This window comes from Eretmochelys imbricata, chromosome 25 (genome assembly GCF_965152235.1).
Source record: "Eretmochelys imbricata isolate rEreImb1 chromosome 25, rEreImb1.hap1, whole genome shotgun sequence".
Classification (NCBI taxonomy): Eukaryota; Metazoa; Chordata; order Testudines; family Cheloniidae; genus Eretmochelys; species Eretmochelys imbricata.
In genome coordinates this window covers 6563548-6588711 of record NC_135596.1, presented here as the reverse complement: position 1 = coordinate 6588711, position 25164 = coordinate 6563548, and the positions used below count along the sequence as shown (strand labels likewise).

Genomic DNA, 25164 nt, shown 5'->3' with positions numbered 1-25164 from the left:
GGATCTTTATCCAAGAGGAAAGGGCGCAACCTCCTAGGCAGCCAAAGGATACCAGTGCTGGACACCTGGGAGCAACAAGACCCGGAGACTGTTTAACCCCTGGACAGAAAGAGTGCGGACGTCCTCTGGAGACTAGATAGTTGTGTCTCCTGTCAGTTCCTCAGATGACCTCTGCTTTTCTACCAGCCTCGCTCACACAGAGTTTGAGGTGGCTGCTCTCCACCCAAGCCCTGGCGTCCCTCCAACATGAGGCCAGCAGAGCGACATCACTGTGGGCGGGCTGAGAAAGGCGACTGGAAGCACATTGGTGGCACTGCAGCAGCTTCTTGGTCAGTCTCATAAACCCAGCTCTCCGGAAAGACTGTTCATTTTCCTGCTGTCCTGGTTTCAATGTTTACATGGTTATAAGCCAGTGAAGAAGTTCTGTCTGTATAGCCTGTAAGTTCTTTGGGGCTCTCTCAGTATGTGTCTGTACAACACCAAGCAAAAAAGGGACCTGATCTCAACTGGGGCCTTGAAGTGTTACTGTAACATACCTAGACCAGTGGTTTTCCACCTCTAGGTCCACAGACTATGTTTAAGATTTCCAAAGGGGTTCACACTTCCATTCAAAATGTTTTAGGGGTCCACAGATGAAAAAAGGTTGAAAACCCCTGCCCTAGACAATAAGAGACATTGGGAGCCAGAAACTCCTGTTGTCTGGCTTTCATTCCCCTTCTGGCTTTCAGCATATCCCTTAAGCTAACATTTTCAGAAGTGGCTTCTGATTTTCAGCACCTCCCCTAAGCGGGGCAATCAAGATCTAAGGCGCCTCTCTTCCCAAATAAAAAGTACCACCAGCTTTTAAAAGTCACGTGGTAAAGCTGGTCAATGTTATAAACAAGGAAGTTGTGTGGGGAAAATTTTCCTTTTTGAAATGAACCATTTTCCTATGTTTTCTCCTCCCCCCAAACTGAAACTGTTCTCAAAACACCCAAGACAATTTAATTTTGGTCATGAAAAGTTTCTATAATGTTTTCAAAAGCAGCAAGTTTCCCTTGCAACTGGAAACATGTCCAAAAATCTGTTTTTTAAAATCCAAAAATAATTTTGGATTTTGCAACCAGCTCTGCTTTGGGTGCTTCGTTTCCCCGAGGACAAATCTTACCAACTCTGCTACCAAGGACTGCTGCGGGGATTAGTGTGTGCACAAAGAGCAGTAGATAGTCTCATTTACATTTGACACTGACTACATTGGTCTCTGTCCTAGGTCCTTCACCACGGCTGAATCAAAGATGAACTGAGCTGTAGCTCACAAAAGCTTATGCTCAAATAAATTGGTTAGTCTCTAAGGTGCCACAAGTACTCCTTTTCTTTTTGCGAATACAGACTAACACGGCTGCTACTCTGAAACCTGTCAAAGATCTTTGCCATTATCTGCTGGCTTCTCCCGCCTTGTCCCCCAAACCTTCCCCAAAGAGGGTGGCATTATTTGATTTCTCTCTGGGCAGGCAGCATTTTCTCCAATCATTTGGTTCCTTCACACATGCTCCGGCATGCACATGAATCAAGGCTTGCATTTTTGATGAGTGACTACTTTTATTTGGCTCCTGAAAGCGTTCTTGAGCCTTGAAATAAGTTAATGGCGTATCTGAGAAGGAAGTAAATTGGATTTTAGGAGCAAGCAGACCAAATTGTACTGGGACACTCCCCGTCCAGCCCAATGGCCCGTTTTATCATGCCATTTTACAGACAAGCATTAATGTATTACAGGATGCGTGGGCCTCCTAGAATAACTGCATGCAGGGACTTTAATGTCAATGGCAAGTAGAAATCCACACAACAAGCACCAACCTCTGCAGAATCCCAAATTCCAGTGGAAGAAAAAAACTTCCTTTTCTAGCCCTCATGGTTTCAAGCATAACCATGCATCTAGGAACCAATGCAGTGCCGTCTTCCTAAGTCTGCAAGCAGCTTGCTCCTGGGCCTCTACTGCTGCTCAGACCTTGCCAACCTGCAGCAAAGTGAATGCAGGCCAGGGCTTTACCCATTTCTACTGCTGCTATCACAGCTGCTTACAAGGCTCTGAAAACTGACAAATCTGGTCAATTTCTTTCTGCTGCATCTTGAGAAGTCTCTGATGGGCAGCAGATGCAGGAATTGAAGCTATTTACTGGGGAAGTGATCCTAAAGAAAGAGAGGCTGGGGAAGGGGCCCAATAGCAAAGACACTCACACTGGAGCAGCCAGAGGGTTGAGAGAAAGCAGACTGGAGACCCCTCCTCAATTGCAACAGACGGCGGGAGTGGAACAGTCGCAGAGCCAGTCCCATACAAATCAACCCCAGGCCTCTCAGCAATCATTTGGCTGGGAGGTGGGTAGAAGAGAAATCCAAGAGAGATAGTTCTTCTCACTCCCAGCAGGCAGAAGTGGTTTGTGGGTTGGAGTGGGAGGCTTCCCCTTTATCTCGCATATACTGGCTGAAGATTGACACACCAGCAAGTCTAGAAATCACTACCTGGCAAGGAAGTACATTTTACTACAGGAATTTGTACCAGCCAAGTGATGTTCCAGCTGGAGCATATCAAGCCAGCAGGAGAGGGAGTCGGCAGGATTTCTCCACAGCTGGGGATCTTCAGCAGTCAGATTTCTTGCTTCATCTCAGCCACTGATTCCATTCAGTGCAGAAGCTGCAGGGCTCGGGTAGCTCCCTGCACTGGGGCTGTCTCACTCCATGCACTGGGAGCAGCAGGTGAGGGAATGGAGGATTTGGCCATGACCCTCCCTGTTCCCTCATGACACTGTAAGGTGCTGCGTGCAGCCTGCCACAGCTAGTCTGATTTTGGGAGGAGGGATCTGAGCTGCTCCCCAAGATTCAGGGAGACAGACTTCCCACTTCCCCGAAGGCAGGAACCGCTTGGCTTGGTTTTAAACACAGCCTTTTCCCAAGCTTGGCAATTAAGCTGCAAGCACATCAGGGAGTTTGGGAGCTTGCTGGTTTGCCAAGCACCACCAAGTCTGTCGTGCTAGGCAGAGCTAGCATGAACTCAACGCACCCAGAGTCAGCATGTTGAACGCAGGGAGGTAGGCATGTTCTGTCCCTCCCTCCAGTCATACTGCCTCACAGGCTGCAGAACTTCAGACACCATCCCGCTTGCTGGTTCTTCCCACAGGCAGATGGTGTGAAGCGAAGCCCACATCTAGCTTTAGGCTCAGTCTGGAGAGATACAGGTTGGGGCAACAGGTGCCACTGGCGTCCCTGAGACTGCCAGCTCTCTCTTGGGAATGAGCTACATCAGTTCTCCCTCCAACGCAGTTAATTTTCCAAATATTCTCCGCCTGAGCCAAAATCTTTGCCTAGCAAATACTTGTTCAACACACTGAAGTCCAATTCACATTCCTAGAGGCACTGTAGAGCAACACCAGACTGCAAAGAGCCTTTCACAGCCGCAGGACACCAGTGCAGCGTGCGCCAAGCCAAGAGTTACAGCTTGGCGAAAACCTGCCAGTGAGGTTTTTTTTTTTTTTGCTTTTTTGACAAGCAATGGCCCTCTCCACCTCCTTCCCACCCTGAAAATTTTTTGCTTTGTTCAAAGTTTCCTGTTTGTTTTTTTTAAGACATGCCCCTCCCCAAAAGGAAGGTACCCAAGGATATTTAAAAAAATATATATTTTTCAAAATCTCTCTCAGAAAATACTGTTTTCCAACCATCTCTACTGAGAGCTAAACGCTTTTGGCTACTGCAGCTGTATGTTCTGTCTGATGGCAAATATTCATTCCCACCCTCTTCCCCATGTGCTGTTAGCAGATGTTCTCTGTCTCACACCTTGCCCCCACTCCATTCTCCCTCTGACCTCTCCTCCCTTCGAGGGCCTGCCCTTATAGGAAGCCACCTGGTAGTCAAGAGACTTCTGTCCAAACTCTTTCTTCTCCGCTGGGGAAGAACGATAAGCCGTATGCTGCAACCCATGAGTAACAGACATTTGCTGGAGTTTAGTGGCGCACATGATATAGATTCACAGATTCCAAAGCCAGAAGGGACCATGGTGATCATCCAGTCTGACCTCCTGTATAACACAGGCCACAGAACTTTCCCAGTACAAATGCATCTTTGTAGATACCTTGTGAAACCCATTCAAATTGACATTGCCTCCAGGACTGAAAACGCTGGGACGAAAGGGATCAATTTCATTATCAGATCTTCCCTACTGATCACAAAGAGGGTGATCAGAAACCCCTTCTGTGACCATCAGCCCTTCTGCTTTAGACTGGGCTTAGAAATGTTTTAACTCACACCTTTCAGGCAGGGCTTCTGTGGTCAGGGAGTCCAGAGCAAGGACACTGGGGAGAAGACACCAGGGAGAAATCAGTATGTCTGGGAGAGAGATTTTATGCAAATGAGGCAATACATATTTGTGAAATGCAAATCAGGGCATTACCTCTTGCATAAAAGAGCCAATTTTCTGGGCCTGCAGCCTTAATGCTGTCTGACACGGCTCCCTGTAAAGATCTATAGCAGGAGGGTGGGGAATGGTTCCTCCTGTTATTCTCATAAAGGAGGACGGCACTAATATGGATCACCCCTCAGCATTCCCAGTGGGGAAAGGGAAGAGCTGGATGGATTTCACAGTAGCACCACAGTGTGCAATCACAGCAAGGATGAAAATAAAACAGGCCCATCTCACCTAGACGGAGCTCCCCGAAATTGCCGCATCCAATCTTCTTCCCGACACGGAAGTTGGGGCCCACCATTAAGACTCCAGAGTTTGTCCCTGCGCTCCGGCTCCCATGGCTGCTCCTTCCTCCACCTGCCTTGGACATTCTTTTGCCTTCCTCTGTCTCCCCTTTCCCTCCTCTCTTATCAAAATCCATAAGTTTGTGATACCCCGGCCTCTCCACGGTTACGCTGCTGCCATACAAATCCCAAAGCCACCAAAACTTGAGGGGGGAGGGAGGGGAAGGAAAAATAAAAAAAAGCAGGGCTCTTCTCGGTCAATACACCATCACGGTCTGAGATGGAGGGGAGGGGGCTGAGGGGGTCCCTGCCACCCACAGGCGCCGGGCTACTGCAATGTTAGTGCTTCTGAAGGTCCCGCCGGGATTCTCATCTTCGCCTGCTTTGGCCCGCTCTTTGGTGAAGAGCACATTCTGCGGAGAGGATCCTGCCAGCTTAGATCCTTCGGCTCCCAACTGTAAAAGACAGGAGGACAAAATTAGTGTGCATGCTTCCATAAAGTAGGGGGAGTTATAAATTATGTAGAGCTTTTACAGAGGAACACAGGGCGGGGGAAGGTACTGAAGTGGAAAAGAGCAAAGTGTTTGGCAGTCAGGAGTACTGGGTTCTTCTCCCAGCTCAACAGAATGACCCCAGGAAACTCATCTGACTGACCCCTCTTCCTGCCTCAGTTTATCCTCCTCATTTCACAGACGGACATGTACCTGGCAGGGGGTGACTGAGGGTTAACTAGTTAACCATTAGGATGTGTGTTCAGATCCTGAGATGGCAGAGGCTAATGAAGCAGGGTTCCTTAGGGTAGCACCCAAAGAAACCCACTTTGGTCGACAAATGCCCTCAGATGCAGATTAAACAGCCTCCTGTTCGCTCTTAGCAAGAGAGGGGTGTTTGCGTATGTGTGTTTCTCCTGTCCAGAGGTCCTTCGGAAGACATTTTTATTTTGCAGTGGGGGTTGAGGGTAGGAAAAGACAGCCAGACAAAACTATCCAGGCTGCTCTGAGGCCCCAGGTGCATTCTGGGCTCCTTCCCATGGCAATAGTGCAATGGCAGGCTCGCACTGCTTGGGGAAGACAGCCCCACACTACTGATCCTAGGGTCTCCAGCAGATGGATAAACACCCCATCCGGATAGCAGAGGGTTAACTAGAGGGATAGTATTTTGTATCAGACTTCCAAACCTTTGTCATCTTTCTACAGAGAAGCTCACTGGGGTGGTTTGGGGGCACAATGCCTAGTGAGCATTCCTGGAGGAGTCGGCAGGGAAAACAAAGAATGATGGACTGAAAGGGAGCCACCAGAGAGATGCTGCTTATTGGCCATACCTGATGGGACAGATGCAGGCCCAGAGAGGCAGCAGAAGAGGACATGAGTCACTAGACTACTTGGAACTATGGTGAAACAAAAGGACCCTGGGATTTACTATGCAGTCAAAAGGGGATCTTCCCTCCCACACTCCAGCACAGGAATTTCCTGGGTCTGAAGACATCCACTCTCAAGCTAACTCAGAGAACTTTTTGCTGTGCACAAGCTGCAATCCTGTAGTCTGTGTTCTGCCTAGCACTGTCTACACGCTATATCAGTTAGGGGTGGAATTATTATTATTTTTAGAAACAGTCTATAGATTAGTGCCTATAGGGGTAGTTACAGTGGTACCCCCTTACCCCCAAGTGTAGATGCATTTCATTGGTATAAAACAGGGCTTGGACTGGTTTACAACACAAACATCACACTACTGTGAGCTCCTTTTCACACCAATGTGGTGCATCTGGGGATTTGCACTGTCATGGCTACATTGGTGCAAAACCAGCCCCATCTGCGCGGACAGGGCCTGGGATTCTCTCTACTTCCTACAAGTTGTTAACAAGCCTTGTTTTTATTTTAAAAGCTGCAATGAGGCAGGGTGACTGCCAGGGCTAATCACTGCTGGGGCCTTTGATCAGAGTGAGGAACAGACAGCTGGGGTGCTGGGCCCGGGGACAAAGATTCTACTGCTTCAATTGAAAGCCCCTGAGGGCAGAAACTGCCTTTTTGCTGTGGGATTGTACAGCACTTGCACAGTGAAGTCCTGATCTGTGACTGGGGCCCCTAGATGCTACTGCAGTCTAAATAAATGCTGCCAGCTAAAGAATGGCACTATAGGACTGCCAAGAGGTTCCTGTCTAGCATTCAGAGGGAGGCAAAGCACGACGGAATCCCCAAGGATAGCTTCTTAGGGAGGGAAGACCACGCTCCACGCTCCCCATCCTGTGGAAGTGAAGGGAAGAAATACAGCTAGCGAGTGCAGGAGAAAGGGCAGCACAGAGCAGAGACCTGGAGTGGCAGGGACAGTGCTAATGGATTGCAGCCTGCTCTGCCAGACCCTTCGACCCCACAGGGTCCCAGTACTCGGGCTCCAGCCTGAGCCCAGAAATCTATACAGCCTGAGCTCCACAAGCTGGGTCAGCTGGTGCAGGCCAGACGCAGGTTCTTCGTTGTGTAGACATACACATAGAATCAAGGTATCCCATCTTGGGGGCAGCAAGCAGCCTTTAGCTACCCTGGGAACAAAGGAGGCAAGAGAGAGGCCCATGAAAAGACAGGTACAAGGATCATTGCAGCGAGGTAACTGGATGCAAAGTTAATTGGCAAGCACTGGGATGTGGCAAGGGGGTTCCTAGGGCTAGAGAGAGACAGCTGCAGGCAGTAGGTATACAACTAGTTCTATTGTTCTGGGATGGAAGCAGCTGCAGAGGAGCAATAAACTCAGCAACTTTCACTGGGGAGAGGCAGGTGGGGCGCGACTACCATGTGGGGCAGGCTGCCAGGGCAGGGGTGAGACAAGTGAGCGTCAGGATGAGCTGGCAGCTATAGTGCTGGACTGGGATGCAGGGCTGGGTTCTATGGCAGAGCAGGGAACTAATTCCCTCCTGGAAGACCTTGGGCAAATCACTGAAGGTGAAGTTTTCAGAAGGACCTATGTGACTTAGGAGCCCAAGTCTCAGAAAGCCAATGGGATATATGCTCCTAAGTCACTTGACAACAGTACTGAGGGGCCTAAGTCACTTCAAGGGTGAAATTTTCAAAAAGCACTTCAGTATCTTTTTAAAGTGATTTTAGGCACTTGATCCTAAATCCTATTGACTTCCTATAAGACAGACTCCCAAATCACACAGGCATGTTTGAAAACTTGACGGTCAAGGTGTCTGCGCTTCAGTCCCCACCAGTAAAATGGGGATAACAGTCCCTGCCACCCACCTTATGCCTGTTGTCTGTTTAGTCTGAGCTTTTTGGGGCTTGGTCTAATCTCTCACCATGACTGTCTACACTAATGGTAGCGTATAGAATACAGGCACTATATGGGCAGCTACGTGTTCTAGTGAGAGGCTCCAGAAGGTGGACAGAGTAAGGAAAAAACTCTGGCAGGTCCCTGCTGTCTCCCCATAACTGGATCCTTTCCCAGCTGTCTCCTGGCAACCAGAGCCTTTCCCGTGGCAGGCACTACTTGGGCATACAGACAGCCATGTAGGGTACATACTCTGAGGGTTCAGGCATGTAGGGCACCCTACTCACATAAATTCTGGCTCCTTCTCGGGTGCAAGTTGCCCACTCCTGGCGTAGATGGTGAGGCATGGTTTATCAATCTGCATTGCCGAAGAGCCACAGTAACACATCAGCAGCCCCATCAGCTCCCCCCCCAGCCCCCAGTGTCTCCCACCCGCCAGCAGCACTGCTGATCAGCACCTAACCCTCCATCCCTGCGTCTCCCATGATCAGCTGTTTTATGGTGTGCAGGAGGCGGGGGGGGAGGGGGAGGGAGGAAAGGGGAGGATCAAGGGCATGGCAGGCTCAGGGGAGGGGCCGGGAAGGGGTGGAGTGGGGGCAGGGCCTGTGGCAGAGCCAGGGGTTGAGCAGTGAGCACCCCCCCGGCACATTGGAAAGTTGGCGCCTGAGTTGGTGCCTAGACAAGGAGCTGCATATTAACCTCTGAAGAGCCACATGCGGCTCTGGAGCCACAGGTTGGCCACCCCTGGTGTAGGCGTATCTTATACGTACGTACAACACCGACCACAATTGGGCCTCGATCTTGGCTGGGCCTTTAAGGTGCTACCTTAATACAAACAATGAATAACTAGACACCCTTCCCTTGAGTTTCCTTCCCGGGGAGATGGGGACACACAGAGTTCTCATCTCATTGCACAATGAATCAAAATGTTTTATTTCGTGGCCACCTCTCAGCTCCTCTTTCCCTACAACACAGCTCCAAAGGGAATAATTATCAAGCTTGCTAGGGGGCAGAGTAAAATTTTTCTGCTCACAAAAAGGTAGGCAGCAGAGCACATTAGTTTTGCCTGCTGGATGTTCAGCCTGGATGTGGAGTATAAGCTGGGAAAACTCATGTCTCAGCCTGTTACAGCACAGATTGCTCAGATCAGTGATGGGAAGGAAAAAGTCAAGGGGTGAAAAGACAAGAGCATGTGTGGTGTAGAAGTTGGAGCAAGGCAATAGGGATCCAGATCTTTGCCAGGTATGTACCCTCAAGCAAGTCACACTCCTTCTGTGCCTCAGTTTCCCCATCTCAGTGGCGCTGTAAGGCTCAATTAAGTTGTTCTTAGAACCATCCTCTAATGAGATGCTTTAGAGAGCAAAGAGATCAGTACTAAAAACATTTTTCTTAAATACATTTGTAAAAAAATGCCCAGGGAGGCAGTAAAGCCCAGTGGACAGGGCAACAGAATGCGAGGACACCTGGGGTCTGCCACCGAATCAGTAAGTAGCTTTGGGCAAGTAATTTCATTGTTCTCTGCCTCAGTTTCTCCTGCTGTGAAATGGGGACTGAGATACTTACCCATCACTGTACAGCACTAGGTGATCTATGGACAGACAGAGCTAGATGGCACAAAAGAGCTAGACAGGAGTAAAAGGTCGTTATGTATCCTAACGACAGTTAATCCATTGTTGAGGAATGTTTGTCTGCAGGGGGCAACCTCACGACCATACCAAGAAAAAGCACCAAATCAGACAAGTAGGAGCAGGGTACTAGCATCTTAGAGGATTTTCCTTGAACAGGCATCCTCCCTGCCTTTGCCAGGCTAGCTAGGTTGTATTTCAGCAAACTTGGCTACACGGTGTAGGTTTCACACAGGGATCCTGCCGTCAGGTTAAGTTTCCAGGGCAGAGGTCTTATCCGTAGTACATCTGGCATCACTGCTTGGCCCAAATCCCTGTGTCACTTTTACACTCTAAAAACACACAAGCTGCCAGACTGGATCAGTTCAGGGGTCCTGCCCCCAATAACGGCCAGCACCAGCTGCTTTAGCGGAAGGTGCAGTGATGTGCTCACCTGCCCCCAGAGCAAGTTCCCTCCTGACCCCCAAGCATCAAGGCTTGCTCATCCCCTGAAGCAAGGTCTCTCAGTGTTTACTCTGGATACCGGTACAGTGCAACCCTGTTGCAGTGCAATTCAAGCCCAAATCCTTGCCTCCCTCCCCTCCCAGAAAAAAAACAAAAAAAACCCCAAAACACAATCAGTTTACATGCTCTGGAAGCTGGACTCTGTCCCAGAAGGTGCACGCTCCATTCATCCGAGACACCCATCTTCACTCCACAGCGCAAAACTCCTACTGCTTCCTGGACAAAAGTCTGGGCTTGTTCCTTCATTAACCGAAAACACCACCTTAGAAATTCCAGGAAGCTAAATACAGTCTCAGAAGTGCAGAGGGTCAGCAGAAGCCAAATGCATTCTGGGACACGCTTTCCACCAATGTTAACCACCTCTGCTTTGTCCCAGCTCAGCCCTCTGGATTTAAACCAAACAGATCTGGAAAGTAAACTCCTCCACTAGCCCCTCCCCTGGCCCTGGGTTCCCTTCCCCAGCTCTGCAAGCTCCAATCACACCCACCTAAGCCCTGGCTCCATTTTCATATACTAAGCCGCTGCATTACCTATGGGTTAAACAAGCAAACCCACACCTCTCCAGTGCACAACCTCCAGGAAATGAGCACACTGCAAACCCTGAGGTTTAGCCAAGGCTCATAAAACTTTTTATAGCATCTCAATAGCTATTAATAATAAAAAGGGCTTTTTATGCTAAAGAATGTGCGAGGGGGAGGGAGGATACAGAAATACAGTGGAGGGAAAGAACTATAGGGGTCCCAGTGGTGTCAGGGAGGAGGCTGCTTAGCACCCAAACACTCAGTATCACTCAGGGCAGGGTTAGATTTGCAGAAGGAGGGGCATGATCTGACAGAAGCTTCTGGCTCCCCCTGCTCAGACTGATTCCCACTCTGACCATGGACATGTAACTCAGCTTGTCTTTGCACTGCACAAATTCATGGCCTCTCAGGTCAACTGCAGGGGTAGAACCCAGATCGTCCTGCCCCAAAAGCTCAGGGTCCCGCCTCCTGCACTAAAGGAGAATCTCTAGGAACTGTTTCATAGAGTTGAAGACCAGAAGGGACCATTGAATCATCTTGTCTGATCTCCTGTATAATCACACGTCATTAAATTTCACCCACTACCCCTACAAGCAGGGCCATCCCTAGCCATTCTGGTGTCCTACGCAGCCCCCAGGCCTCCGTGGGGGGGGGGGGGGGGGGGAGGGGCAGGAGCAGGTTTGGGGGGAACCGCCCCCCAGCATGAGCCAGCGGAGCGGATTGGGGCTGGGTCACTCCACTTCCTGCTGCCCAGTGAGTGTAAGGTGGGCCCAACCCCGCACTCACGGGGTGGTGGAAAGTGGAGTGACCCGGCCCCAGCCCGCTCCGCTCTGCTCTGCTCCCCGGCTCCCAGCGTTGGGGGGCGGGGGGAACGCCCCCCAGCACTCGCCAGTGGTGTGGCTGGGTCGCTGCACTTCCCGCAGCTGGTGAGTGCAGGTCTGACCCCTGCAGCAGTCCTCAGGGGAGTGGGGGTGGGGCTGGGACGGGAAGAGGCAGGGTGGGGGCAGAGCTGGAGTGGGAGTGGTGCTGGGGCGCAGCAGGGGGGCAGGGGTTTTGGGGAAGGGGTGGAGAGGGGGCGGGGCTGGGGGGGAGCAGGGGCTGGAGCAGCATGCAAATTTCCTGGTGCCCTACGCAGCTGTGTACTTTGCGTATAGGTAAGGATGGCGCTGCTTACAAGGAGCACACCCACTTCAGTCCTCAGGAGACTAAACTGTGTTCGACTAGCAGAAAACAGGAGAAATGAAGGGGCCACCAATGCCTGATGCCCCCTGCAACAGCAGGGAAGTGATGAGGTGAGATGGGCCCAAATGATCCCAGCAGGTGACTTGTATGCCATGCTGTAGAGGAAGATGGAAAAAAACCAACAAGGTTCCTGCCAATCTGACCTGGAGAATATTCCTTCCTGACCCCAAATCGGGCTATCAGTTACATCCTCACCATCTGAGCAAGACACCAACCAAGCATCTAATACAGGACTTTCTATATCACCTCAAACCATTAGCCCATTCCACCTGCCTCTAGCTGACTTGCTACTTCAGAGGAAGAAGAAAAGTCCAGATTACAACTGTGCACTGGGGGTAGGGGTTGGCGGGTGGAATTCCTTCCTGACCCCTTCAGGCAACCAGCTGAAGCCCTGAAGCATGAGATTAAAGTCCTCATAAAACAGAGCTACAAGTGTTCACCTTATAGAGCCTATGACACACTAATGAGCAGTTTTCAGTAGAAGGTAGTGGTGCACACACAACTCAGTTCTACTGCCCTTTACTACCTCATCTTCAGCACCCTCCTCACCCCACAACGCAGGCACCTCCACTGACTCTTTCCTGCTGTCCTTTGCGCTCGGTACACCCTCCCCCAAACCCATCCACCTACCTTCCTCCCTCTCCGCTTTCAAAATTTCTGCTCAGTCCACTTTCCTGTTCTCTCACCTATGGGGAGTGTATGGGGGCAGGGGGGAGAGGGGCAGGCAGAGAGCCAGGAGTTGCACAGAGCCATCCAGAGGTGCCCATGTCTTACTGAGTAGCCATGTGATCCTATTACAGTCCCCCTCCCCATCTGTATATGGCCCCCGCTGTTGCTTTGCAAGGGATTGCGACTGCATCCTCTTCAGGGCTGGAATTCAAGCTGCCCAGCTCATGCTCCGACGCTAGAGCTACTCATCCCTGGCCAAGGATGCTGCAAGGGTTAATGTCTGAAGATGAAAAATGCTATGCAAGCACGGGTGTTGTTAGCCTTTGTTGCTGTCCCTCTGGGCGGGGCTGGGAGCCAGATGCGTCAGAGAGTCACAGCATTCTACAAGGCACCTCTGCTCTGAACCAGTGGTGCCCAGAGTCACCTTTACAGTTCAGTCCCTGGCAGGCGGCCGTTCTGGAAGGGGAGCCAGAAGACAGTGGTTGATCTGTGTCACTCAGTGCTCCCTGTGTAGTACGAAGACCTGCCCGGCTCTGCCCACCGGGCTGAAGCCCTGGCACCGCAGTGGCGTGGCCCGATACTACGTCACACCTAGCTATAGCTGCAGACTGCAAGGCACAAGTCGGGCCTGCAGGTGATCTGGGCTGCCTCTGGCAGCGTGAGAAGCAGCAGCCCAAGTTTTGCAGGACGGTGCGAAGGCAGCAGGGCAGGGGTCAGCAGAAGTGCTGTTCCGGTCACGGATGCATCTGGGCTCCTCTGCACACTTGCTCTGCGCTGCACACACCACGGCTTGTAAACACAGGAAAGTAAGTCACACATCCCCGCCACTCCTATTCACAGGCACTACATACTGACTACTGCCCTACATCCATGGGGGCTGGGGACGCGCTGATCTCCATGTCTCAGGTGGGGAAACTGAGGCACAGAGCAACCCGATTTGCCTAAGGACACCAAGTGAGTTAGCAGCAGAGCTGAGAACAGAGCCCATCTCTCCTGCTCTGCCCAGACAGCCACCTCCCATCTCAGCAAAGCAGAAAACAGGGTGGGAAAAGTGGACCAGAGCAGGGCTTCCCTGAGCTTTGTTCTCTAAGCCTTGAGCATGCACACAGCGAGCACATGATGTCCTGTTCATTCTTCTCTTGCTTGAGAATTTCCTCTTCAGATTCAGCACCTGGAGTTGCCCCCTCTGCCCACCCCTCAGGCTATCTTTCTACTCCCCTCCCTTGCTTGCTTCTACCTTGTGCCTCCACAACGGACAAGAGAACCTTCTCCTCTGTAATTCCTGACATCCGGAACAGCCTCCCTGTTCTTCTCTGCTGCCACCTCCTCTGATGTCCCTCTGCCCCCATTAACGCTTGTCTCCTATGGAGCAGCGCATACTTCAAACTGGGGGAAGTGAGCAGGCGATGTGTGAACCATGCTGCTTCATACCCAGTTTGCATTTTGAATCAGACCTTTATGCTCAGCCCTGTGGAATTCCAGCGTCAGACTGTTTGCACAGAGCCAGGCAGACGACAGCCAGATTCTGCGAAGGGAATTCCAGCCCCCGGGTTTTTTTCACTTTTAAAAAGGGAGCCATAGGCCAGGCTGCGTAAGGGAATTTTAGACAATGAAACCAGACAGCATGTCCTACCAGAAGGGAAAAAATAAGTTTGTAGTCTTAATAAATAGGGCTTCCTGCAAAGCGCTCGGGGACTGCCAGGCTGTGGGAGGGCGGACGTGGGGGAAGAGCTGCACACACATAAAGTAGCAGTGATTCTATAGCTCTCGCTCACCAGAACTCTGGTCTGGGCCCACGTGAGACCATGCATCCAGAGCTTGGAAATAACACTTCCACAACTGTCTTCCAACCCTGCCAGACAGATGCTCATGACTACAGTTCAGGGATTGTCTGCCCAGGGAAACTGACCAGCAGAACTACAGCTGTGTAATTATATCAATATAGCTCCTCATCTGGGCATACCATTCTGGAATAAATTGCCACCCTTCGAATTATGCTGGAATAAAGTCACTTATTCTGGAACAGTATCTCTACATGAGAAGTTATACTGGCATAACTATAGCAGGATATTTATCCCAGTATAGTTCTGCTGATCTATGTGGATAAGGCTTAACTTTCTGACTGTGTGGAGGAACCTTGGATCTATGGCTGAACAACACCAAAGAGTTGGTGTTTTTGGACTTTGATGCTGTATGGTACTAGATAAACAAGGCTGATATCCAGGTGTGGTTTTTACTTATGCTGTGCATTAGGGACATCCAGAGCAAGTTTTATATATTGCGGTGTGGGGAATGGGAAGAGTGGGGTACTGTTCTTACAGCTGTGAACAGGGACTCTGTTAGAAGCAGAGAGGTACTGGGTAATTTGGGGTTTCTGACTGCTTTAACGAAAAACCTTGCTGGACACTTTGGGGTTGAAGGTAGTAAGAACATAAGAACATCCATACTGCACCAGATGACTATTCTGTCTTCCGACAGCGGTCAGAGCCAAATGCTTCAGAGGGAATGAAGAGAACAGGGCAATTATCGGTGATCCATCTTTGTTGCCCAATCCCAGCTTCTGGCAGTCAGAGGTTTAGAGACACCCAGAGTACGGGGTTGCATCCCTGATCATCTTGGCTAATAGCCATTGATAGACCTATCTTCCATGAACTTATCTAATTCTTTTTTGAACCCAGTTATACTTTTGGCCTTTACATCATCCCCTGGCAATGAGTTCCACAGTTTGACTGTGCGTTGGATGAAGTAGTACCTCAGACCCCGCATCCCTCAGTACATGCTTTCCTCTTGTTGAGCAGTAAAGGCTTATACTGACCAACAATGTCACCATGATGTAGCCATTCCCCCCAGCGATGCACATAGTGACCTCTATACTAAACTCTTACAACAGATCATCCTCATCATAACCACCATATAAACTGCTGTCGAGGCAGGATTTTTTTTTTAAACCTTTACAGAGACCGACTTGATCCAAATTTGGATTAAAAAAAATCTAGACATGGAGGTGGAGGGGACTTTAAAATAATTGGATTTAAGTTTGGTAGAAGAAATTCCAAGTGATCCATGGTCTTAAAACAACCAACCATCTCCTTGCAGTGTTTGCAACCTAAGTTCTATGATCCAGAGAAGCTAAAAGTGAAATAAATGAGAGAGACAAGTGTAAGTGACTGCAGCAGCCCAGCGAAGGGAAATGCTAAAAAGGAAAAACTTCAAACATTCAAAAGTATCATGAAACAGGTCAGAAAAAAAATGGAAAAATTGTTTTAAAAAATAAAAGCGTTGGATTATTTCTTTTTGCCAGCTGGGCTTCAAGCTTTTCTCCACCAGGAAGAGAGCTAGAGACATAAGGTGTTTTTTTGGTGGAAAGGAAAAGCAGCGATTCCCACATGATCACATGCCTCCATGAATTGAGGATTTAAGTATGACACCAAATAGGAAGAGAGACTAATAATAAAATTTAGAAACTGCATAAATATTCAAGAGTAAACTAAAATTTTAAAATTCTTTCCATTGCAGTAAAGCACCAACGTTAAAGATAGGGAAGAAGCCATTATTTTTCTTACAGTAACTCCTCAAAGCTCCAGCAGAGATCGGGGCTCCATTGTTCTAGATGCTATACATACACACAGTCCCTGCCCCAAGGAACTTACAAGTAAAATGGGCAAAACAAAGGGGAGGGGATAGGAAATAGACGAGGCACAGAGAGGAGAAATGACTTGCCCAGGGTCACACCACAAATCAGTGGCAGAGCTGAGAATCGAACCCAAGAGTCCTGACTACTAGCCAAGTGCCCTACCCACTGCCTCATGAGAAGGGTGTTTGTTTACAATCTAATTATTGTTAAGTATTAAAAAAAATCATCTCTACTAAGCACCTGATCCCTGCACTTCACTGTCTACATTACACTTTGCAAGAAAAGGAACAGCTGCATCCAGAGGAAGAGTCTCTTAACAAGACTTAAAAAAACCCCACAAAGCAAAATCTCTTGGCATTAGCTAACCCATTGGGATAGATCACTGCAAATTAAAAGGCTAAAGTATTCACAACCACCCCCTCCTGGCCCCAAATAAACCAACCACCAATGAGCAACTGGTACACTTACCTGGCTGGACAAGAGTAAATAGCTCAGGACGGGAAGAAGGGGTGGGAAATCAAGTGCAGTTAAAAGTCAGACTCATAAGCAGTTTTCAAAAAAGTCAAAAGAGTTTTTAGTTTACAACAGATAAACATCTGCTGGTTTTAAAACAAAGGAAGATCCAGCATGTTTTAAAATAACCTGCAGACAGTCCCAGATGACATCTAGGGAGGTTCATAGTTAAAATCTATTCCAGTCTTGAGGGCCGGCAGGAAACCCCTGTCACTACAACACAGGGAAAGGTGGCATTTGGTTCAGAGGCTTTCCAAAATGATTGTTCATGGAAGTTGCATATGGGATTTTTTGAGCATGTTTGCTCTTCTCCAGAGGAGACCATTTTAAATGGTTAGAACCAAGCACTAGGTTTAGAATGGGACCCTTGAGTTCTACTGTCAGCTGAGTTAGTGAATGCTGAGTGGCCCAAGGTGAGATCGCCTCTCAGAGTCATCTCAATTGTGCCATGGAAGAGAAAGGAGGAGCAGAGCACCAAAAACCAGCTGCATCAGAGTCTGCAAGTGAACAGGTTAGTTCAGCTGTTTAAAAGGCCTCTTGCTTGTGAACACTCCAGCCCAAGCAGGCCACATGACAAACTCAAGTCTGCCGTCATGATCCCAGTGCTGACACAGACAGCCCGCCCCAGCTCAGTGCTCTCTTGCTTCTGCCTCACTGCAATTACGAAGTTGTGTGGTAGAGTGAAATTGTACCCTTCCTAAAATACACCCACATGAACAGCAGGAAAGGTGGAAGGGCTGAAGGTTACTAGTGCCTGAAATCATAGGAAGTCAAATCACCAGGGTAACACCTGCCCCATTCTACAGAGCACAACCCTCCCCATAGTCTGTGTGGGTCTCCAGCTCCACCTATCATTCTCCTATGGAGCCATCTACAGAAGAGCATCTCCCGACAGGCTTGGCTCTCCAAATGTTCAGCTACTTGTGCCTGGAACCACAGCTAGAGGAGGGGGGAAAATGCCAACAATTCCTGCTCACGTTTGAGTAGGGAAATGGCCTTACTTCTGTCCCCGCCTTGAAGAGACCATTCTTGAAATACAGAATCCCGTTCTGGGGCACACCCTTCAAAAAGGATGTTGACAAACTGAGAAGGATTCAGAAAAGAGCTAGAAGAACTATTTGAGCTCTGGAAAACCTGCTTTCTCTGATCTCAATCTGTTTAACTTATTAAAGAGAAGGTTAAGAGGAGACTTGCTCACAGTCCCCTAAATACCTACATGGGGAGACAATTTCCGATAGAGGGCTTTCTAACCCAGCAGACAAAGACCTAAAGAGTCAATGGTTAGAAGGTGAAATGAGGCAAATTCAGACTTGAAATAAAGTGTACTGTGTTTTGTTTTTCTCTCTTAAAAGATACATGGGTAAGAATCTATTGGAACAACTCACTAAGGGACATGGTGAATCCTTCGCCACCTGATGTCTTTCCATGAAGGGTGGATGTCTTTCTGAAAGGTAGGTTCTAGCTCAACCAGAAGTTATATGCTTGATGCAGGAATCACTGAATTACTGCGTTGTGCAGGTCAGACTAGATGGTAACACTGATCCCTGCTGGCCCTAAAATCCATATCCCAAGAAGTTCCTTCCCACTAGCACCTTTACCCTCTGCATTTTGAGCAAGAGTGACTGCATCTCCTGTCCCATTTATACACCATGATGGCATCCATGTTCTTGTGCTTGGGTCTTCAGAAGGCTGATTCCATCAGCATCTCTGCAGGCAGGCAAAGATTATTTTCAGAGGTTAAAAATGCACATGGGCCTGATTCTGGGGTTGTTTTATACAGCTGTAATTCCACTCATTTTGATCGCTTCCGATTTATGTTTGAGTGAAATCATGATCACAGTTAGGTCCTGTATATAGGTGTTTCAGCTTCAGTTCAGTTTCCAGGGAGTTTCTCCTTGTTGCTGTTTAGTTCATACATCGATCCTGGCCCAAATCATTGCTATTCTATTGCACTTTCCAAAAATCTCTCCTCTCCGAACTGTGCAGTCTTCTATCCTCCCTGTTATCCAGCTAATTAAGATGTTCAGTTTAGAAGTATGCGGCTTCGCCTATAGAATCTGCACTTTCTTCAGGCAGCTATACTAACTTATCCAAAACCAGATGCAATAATCTCATGTCGGGCCTTGTACAAGAGCACACAAAACCATGGCCCTGCTTAGAACATCCCTTGTGATACGCTTTGGGTCTTCATTGCAATTAAAATTGAATCAATGGAAACTAGACATTTCAAACGGTCAGCAGAAAATTGTGGTTTTGACAAAATGAAGGGATTTTTGGTAACTAGCATCTGCTTTCCACTGAAATTTTCAATTTTCTCTGAAAAATCTGTGTCGGAAAACCAAAATGTTTTAAAAAAATGAAATACTTTGATTATGTCAAGAAAGCCCTTTTGGTGAGGGACGGTGCTGTGTTCATTGGAGTCCCACATGGGAGTTGTAGTTCAGATGCCTCATACTCTCATTCTTCTCTATGGGCTGGACTTCCCTGCCAACTACATCTCCCATGATGCACCAGTACTACCTTCCCTCAATAAAAAGGGGAACCATGGTGCATCATGGGAGATGCAGTCTGACCAAGGAGCCCAGCCCACAAAGAAGAGTAGGAGTATGAGGCACCTGAACTGCAACTCCCAGGAGCCATTGTGGCACAACTATTTCAATTTTCAGACAGGCTATTTAGATTGTGATTTTTGCCAGAAAGAAGCGCCCCCACATCCCCTCATTTTCTGACCACCTCTAGTCACAATTAAACAAAAAGTTTTCTCATCATCTTGTTCAAAACACAAACTGCTGAGTTGCTGCTATAGGAACTTTTGGGTTTGATTCATGATGTGCCCCTTTGTATTTCATCAAGTTAAAACTCATCGCTCGTTTCACAAAACACTCTGCTCAGCTATTTAAACTGATCTACTTCTCCATTAGCTAGGTTACTCTACAGACAAAACCCCTGAAGCAGGTAATCAGCAGAGCGAGTGTGCAGCACCAACCTCCCACTTTACTTCCAAATGCCAATGGATTGCAGTGAAGGGGTCTTTCGCTCATGATCATTTAGCCAATTTATGAATCTGCAATACACGCCCAGCATGGTGAGCGTAAGTATTGAGTGAGAGCTTGCCAAGCACCCACAATGCCAAGTGAAGCTGCTCAGCACCCTTGAAAATCCAGTCCTAGAGCTTTTCACTAGGAAATCCAGACCACACTTGCAAAATTGTATTTGCCCAAGGCCAAGGAATTTAGACAGGTCTGGGGGGGTGAGAAGAATGTATGTCTGAGTAGATAGGTTTTCATGATCATTTTGCAAGGCTGGTGTCGGAAGTTGTCATACTTTCCAAACTCTCTGTATCAGATCAATAGGGGGAACTAGAGGCCAGGAAGGTATAGCTGGGTTCACAAGTTAAGGGCAGGTAGTTGGTAGCCCCATCTCCCACCCGCTCTGCATTGAAACTTTCTTTAAACCTCTAACTGGAATATACAGTTGTTTCACCAGGGAGCCTTGCCTCAGAGCCTCATAATTTAATGACCATTTGCACCGGGGGGAAATTATTTTGCAGAATTTCCAGAGGATATTGTAACACTGTTTCTTTAAATGCATACATTTCAACCTCATGGAGCACAATCATTTGCAATTTTGTGCTAGTTAAAAGCCAGCATGTGAAAATCTCAGTCAAAACTTGATCCAGTTTTATTTCCATCCACCACCAACTCCTACTCAGAGAGGTATTTTTGTGCGTTGCTTACTTTGCCATTAAGGAAGCTGGCATTGTTGACCTTAAAGTGGGGCAGGGAGAGAGAAAAAAGCTATCTTATTTAGTGAAAGAGATGGAGTGCAGTGGAGCATTGGGAACACCTTGTGAAAAGGAATATACTAGAGAGACTGTTTGGGGGAAAAGAGCTGGGTCTCTGGAAATGGAAAATAAAGACATCAAAAACACTGAGAATTCCAAGAGAGAGAGAGGCATGTTAACAACAAGTCTGTCACATCAATGCCAGGCTTGTATACGGCCCAGTCTCCAAAATGCTGTACAAGCTACACTAATCAGGCTTCCTAACATCCAAGGCGAGACAGGTGGATTCTTGGCTCCCATGGTAGGGCTCTGAAGACCTCTTTCTCAGATCCGTAAAATAGAGTAACAAAATGTTTTTCTGGTGCACGTGGGGAGCTATGGAATGTTAACAATAGGCTTCACACAGAGTGAAAAGATATCTGCCATTCTAACACTGTGGTCCCTTCTGTAGCATAGGGACCCCTGCACCACACACAGGCATGCTTGGGGTCCAAGCTCGCTTTCCTGATGCACCCAAAACTCCCACTGCAGCCCATAGGAGTTTTGGGTGTGTGACGAAGGCAGGGTTGGGCTGTGCAGGAAGAGTCATTCTAGTCAAAACTGCAATCACTGCTGTGGTGCATGGATAAACAGGGAGAGACTTTCTGAGATTGTCAGAGCTGCCTAAAATTGATGGTAATTTGGAATGGAAAATCCAACCTTCCTCTTCCTCACTCTGGAATGAGATAGAAGGATGGCCAAACCTTTTAGTTAATATTCTCCACTTTGGAATTTCCTGATGTCACAGAAATATTTCACCCCTGCATCTCGTGGCAATTTCACCACCCCAGTACTGACTGACTGGACACAGGCGAAGGAAAACTCTGCACTAAGCTTCTGCATTTTTTTTGCACTCGTCATTTTCCCAGAGAGTTATCCATTGGGTTGAAGTTTCTCAGGTCTGTTTTCACTACCGCTGAAAGCTTTTTTGAGAACAAGAAAGATTCCATATGGCTCCACTGGAGGAGGAAAGAAAATACTGCATTTTCCAACCTCTTTCTTGTGCTTGGAGAAATTCAGTTTTGGTTTAAAAAGCTCAGCCTTGGCAGGTACCTCAAGCTGATCTCCATGAGAAAGCTGCACTGGTATAGCCAAAAGTGGGACTATAAACCAGTGGGAAAGGCTACGTGGGCATGCTCTTATTTCATCAGGGTACATCTACACTAGAAATGCACTAGTGGCAAAGCTGCAGTGCTATAGCATAGACGCTTCCTAGAGCGACAGAAGGGATTCTTTTGTCACTGTAGTAAATTAACCTCTCTGAGAGGCGGTAACAAGGTTGATGAAAGAATTTGTCCATAGACTTAGCGATATCTACATCAGGGCTTTGGTTACCTTAACTACATTGCACAAGACATGAAATTTTTCAGAGCCCTGAGCAAAGTAGTTAAGCTGACCTAACTTTGTAGTGTATACCAGGCCTCAACTTAAAGCAGATTTAAGTCTGTTATGAACAGGTTTAACCATGCCATAATGAGTTACACCTAGCAAGGGACATAAAAGTAAATAAGAAGCAGTTCTTTAAATACATTAGAAGCAAGAGAAATATGAAGGAAAGTTTAGGTCCTCTACTTAGTGAGGAAGGAGAGCAAGTTACTAACATCATCATCAAGACAGCCAAGGTGTTTAATACTTATTTTGCTTGAGTCTTCACTAAAAAGGTTAATGGTGACCAGATACTCAACATAATTAATGTTAACAACAAGGGGGAAAGAATGCAAGCCAAAACAGGGAAAGAACAGGTTAAAGAATATTTAGATAAGTTAGATGTATTCAAGTCAGCAGGGCCTGATGAAATTCATCCCAGTGTACTTAAGGAACTAACTGAAGAAATCTCGGAACCATTAGCAATTATCTTGGAGAACTCCTGGAGGACAGGTGGTATCCCAGAGGGTTGGAGAAGGGCAAACATAGGACCTGCCTTTAAAAAGGGGAACAAAGAGGACCCGGGGAGTAATAGACCAGTCAGCCTCACTGATACCTGGAAAGATACTAGAACAAATTATTAAACTATCCATTTTAAGCACCTAGAAGATAATAGCATTATAAGGAATAGCCAGCATGGACGTGTCAAGAACAAATTACGCCAAGCCAACCTAACTTTCTTCTTCGGCACAGTTATTGGACTAATGGATTGGGGGGAAAACAGTAGATGCGATACATCTGCAGTTTAGCAAGGCTTCTGACACAGTCCCACATGACATTCTCATAAACAAACTATGGATATGTGGTCTAAATGAAATTACCATCAGGTGAGTGTACAACTGGTTGAAAGACCATACCCAAAAAGAGTAGTTAACAAATGAGAAGGCGTATTTAGTGGGGTTCCGCAGGGGTCAGTCCTGGATCCAATACTATTCAATATTTCCATTAATGACTTTATTAATACTTATAAAATTTGCAGACACCAAGGTGGGAGGGGTTATAAGCACTTTGGTGGGCAGGATTAGAATTTACAATGACCTTGACAATTTGGAGGATTTGGACAATTCAACGGGATGAAATTCAATAAAGACAAGTACTTTATTTAGGAAGGAAAATTAAATGCACAACTACAAATTGGGGAATAACTGGTTACATAATAGTACTGCTGAAAAGGATCTAGGGGTAAGAGTAGGTCACAAACTGAATACGAGTCAACACTGTGATGCAGCCGTAAAATGGTTAATATCTTTCTGGGGTGCATTAACAGGAGTTTCATATGTAAAAGATGGAAGGTAGTTGTCACACTCTGCTTGACACTGATGAAGCTTCAGCTGGAGTAGAATCATAGAATATCAGGGTTGGAAGGGACCCCAGAAAGTCATCTAGTCCAACCCCCTGCTTGAAGCAGGACCAATTCCCAGTTAAATCATCCCAGCCAGGGCTTTGTCAAGCCTGACCTTAAAAACTTCTAAGGAAGGAGATTCTACCACCTCCGTAGGTAACGCATTCCAGTGTTTCACCACCCTCTTAGTGAAAAAGTTTTTCCTAATATCCAATCTAAACCTCCCCCACTGCAACTTGAGACCATTACTCCTCATTCTGTCATCTGCTACCATTGAGAACAGTCTAGAGCCATCCTCTTTGGAACCCCCTTTCAGGTAGTTGAAAGCAGCTATCAAATCCCCCCTCATTCTTCTCTTCTGCAGGCTAAACAATCCCAGCTCCCTCAGCCTCTCCTCATAAGTCATGTGTTCTAGACGCCTAATCATTTTTGTTGCCCTTCGCTGGACTCTCTCCAATTTATCCACATCCTTCTTGTAGTGTGGGGCCCAAAACTGGACACAGTACTCCAGATGAGGCCTCACCAATGTCGAATAAAGGGGAACGATCACGTCCCTCGATCTGCTCACTATGCCTCTACTTATACATCCCAAAATGCCATTGGCCTTCTTGGCAACAAGGGCACACTGCTGGCTCATATCCAGCTTCTCGTCCACTGTCACCCCTAGGTCCTTTTCCGCAGAACTGCTGCCTAGCCATTCGGTCCCTAGTCTGTAGCGGTGCATTGGATTCTTCCATCCTAAGTGCAGGACCCTGCACTTATCCTTATTGAACCTCATCAGATTTCTTTTGGCCCAATCCTCCAATTTGTCTAGGTCCTTCTGTATCCTATCCCTCCCCTCCAGCGTATCTACCACTCCTCCCAGTTTAGTATCATCTGCAAATTTGCTGAGAGTGCAATCCACACCATCCTCCAGATCATTTATGAAGATATTGAACAAAACCGGCCCCAGGACCGACCCTTGGGGCACTCCACTTGATACCGGCTGCCAACTAGACATGGAGCATTGATCACTACCCGTTGAGCCCAACAATCTAGCCAGCTTTCTACCCACCTTATAGTGCATTCATCCAGCCCATACTTCCTTAACTTGCTGACAAGAATACTGTGGGAGACCGTGTCAAAAGCTTTGCTAAAGTCAAGAAACAATACATCCACTGCTTTCCCTACATCCACAGAACCAGTAATCTCATCATAAAAGGCAATTAGATTAGGCAGGCATGACCTTCCCTTGGTGAATGCATGCTGGCTGTTCCTGATCACTTTCCTCTCATGCAAGTGCTTCAGGATTGATTCTTTGAGGACCTGCTCCATGATTTTTCCAGGGACTGAGGTGAGGCTGACTGGCCTGTAGTTCCCAGGATCCTCCTTCTTCCCTTTTTCAAAGATTGGCACTGCATTAGCCTGTTTCCAGTCATCCGGGACTTCCCCCGTTCGCCACGAGTTTTCAAAGATAATGGCCAATGGCTCTGCAATCACAGCCGCCAATTCCTTCAGCACTCTCGGATGCAACTTGTCCTGCCCCATGGAATTGTGCATGTCCAGCTTTTCTAAATACTCCCTAACCACCTCTATCTCCACAGAGGGCTGGCCATCTCTTCCCCATTTTGTGATGCCCAGCGCAGCAGTCTGGGAGCTGACCTTGTTAGTGAAAACAGAGGCAAAAAAAGCATTGAGTACATTAGCTTTTTCCACATCCTCTGTCACTAGGTTGCCTCCCTCATTCAGTAAGGGGCCCACACTTTCCTTGGCTTTCTTCTTGTTGCCAACATACCTGAAGAAACCCTTCTTGTTACTCTTGACATCTCTCACTAGCTGCAGCTCCAGGTGCGATTTGGCCCTCCTGATATCATTCCTACATGCCCGAGCAATATTTTTATACTCTTCCCTGG

General features: G+C 47.7%; 1 protein-coding gene across 1 annotated transcript in view; it reads right to left on the bottom strand.

The window, feature by feature from the left end:
* The window catches only part of CSNK1G2 (casein kinase 1 gamma 2), a 94965-nt gene that overhangs the window by 36573 nt on the left and 33228 nt on the right, over positions 1 to 25164 (bottom strand). The window contains exon 2 of the mRNA XM_077842246.1: positions 4664 to 5168. Coding sequence (XP_077698372.1) covers positions 4664 to 4850 — 187 coding nt within the window. The 5' untranslated portion in view covers positions 4851 to 5168. The remainder of the gene's footprint in view (positions 1 to 4663; positions 5169 to 25164) is intronic.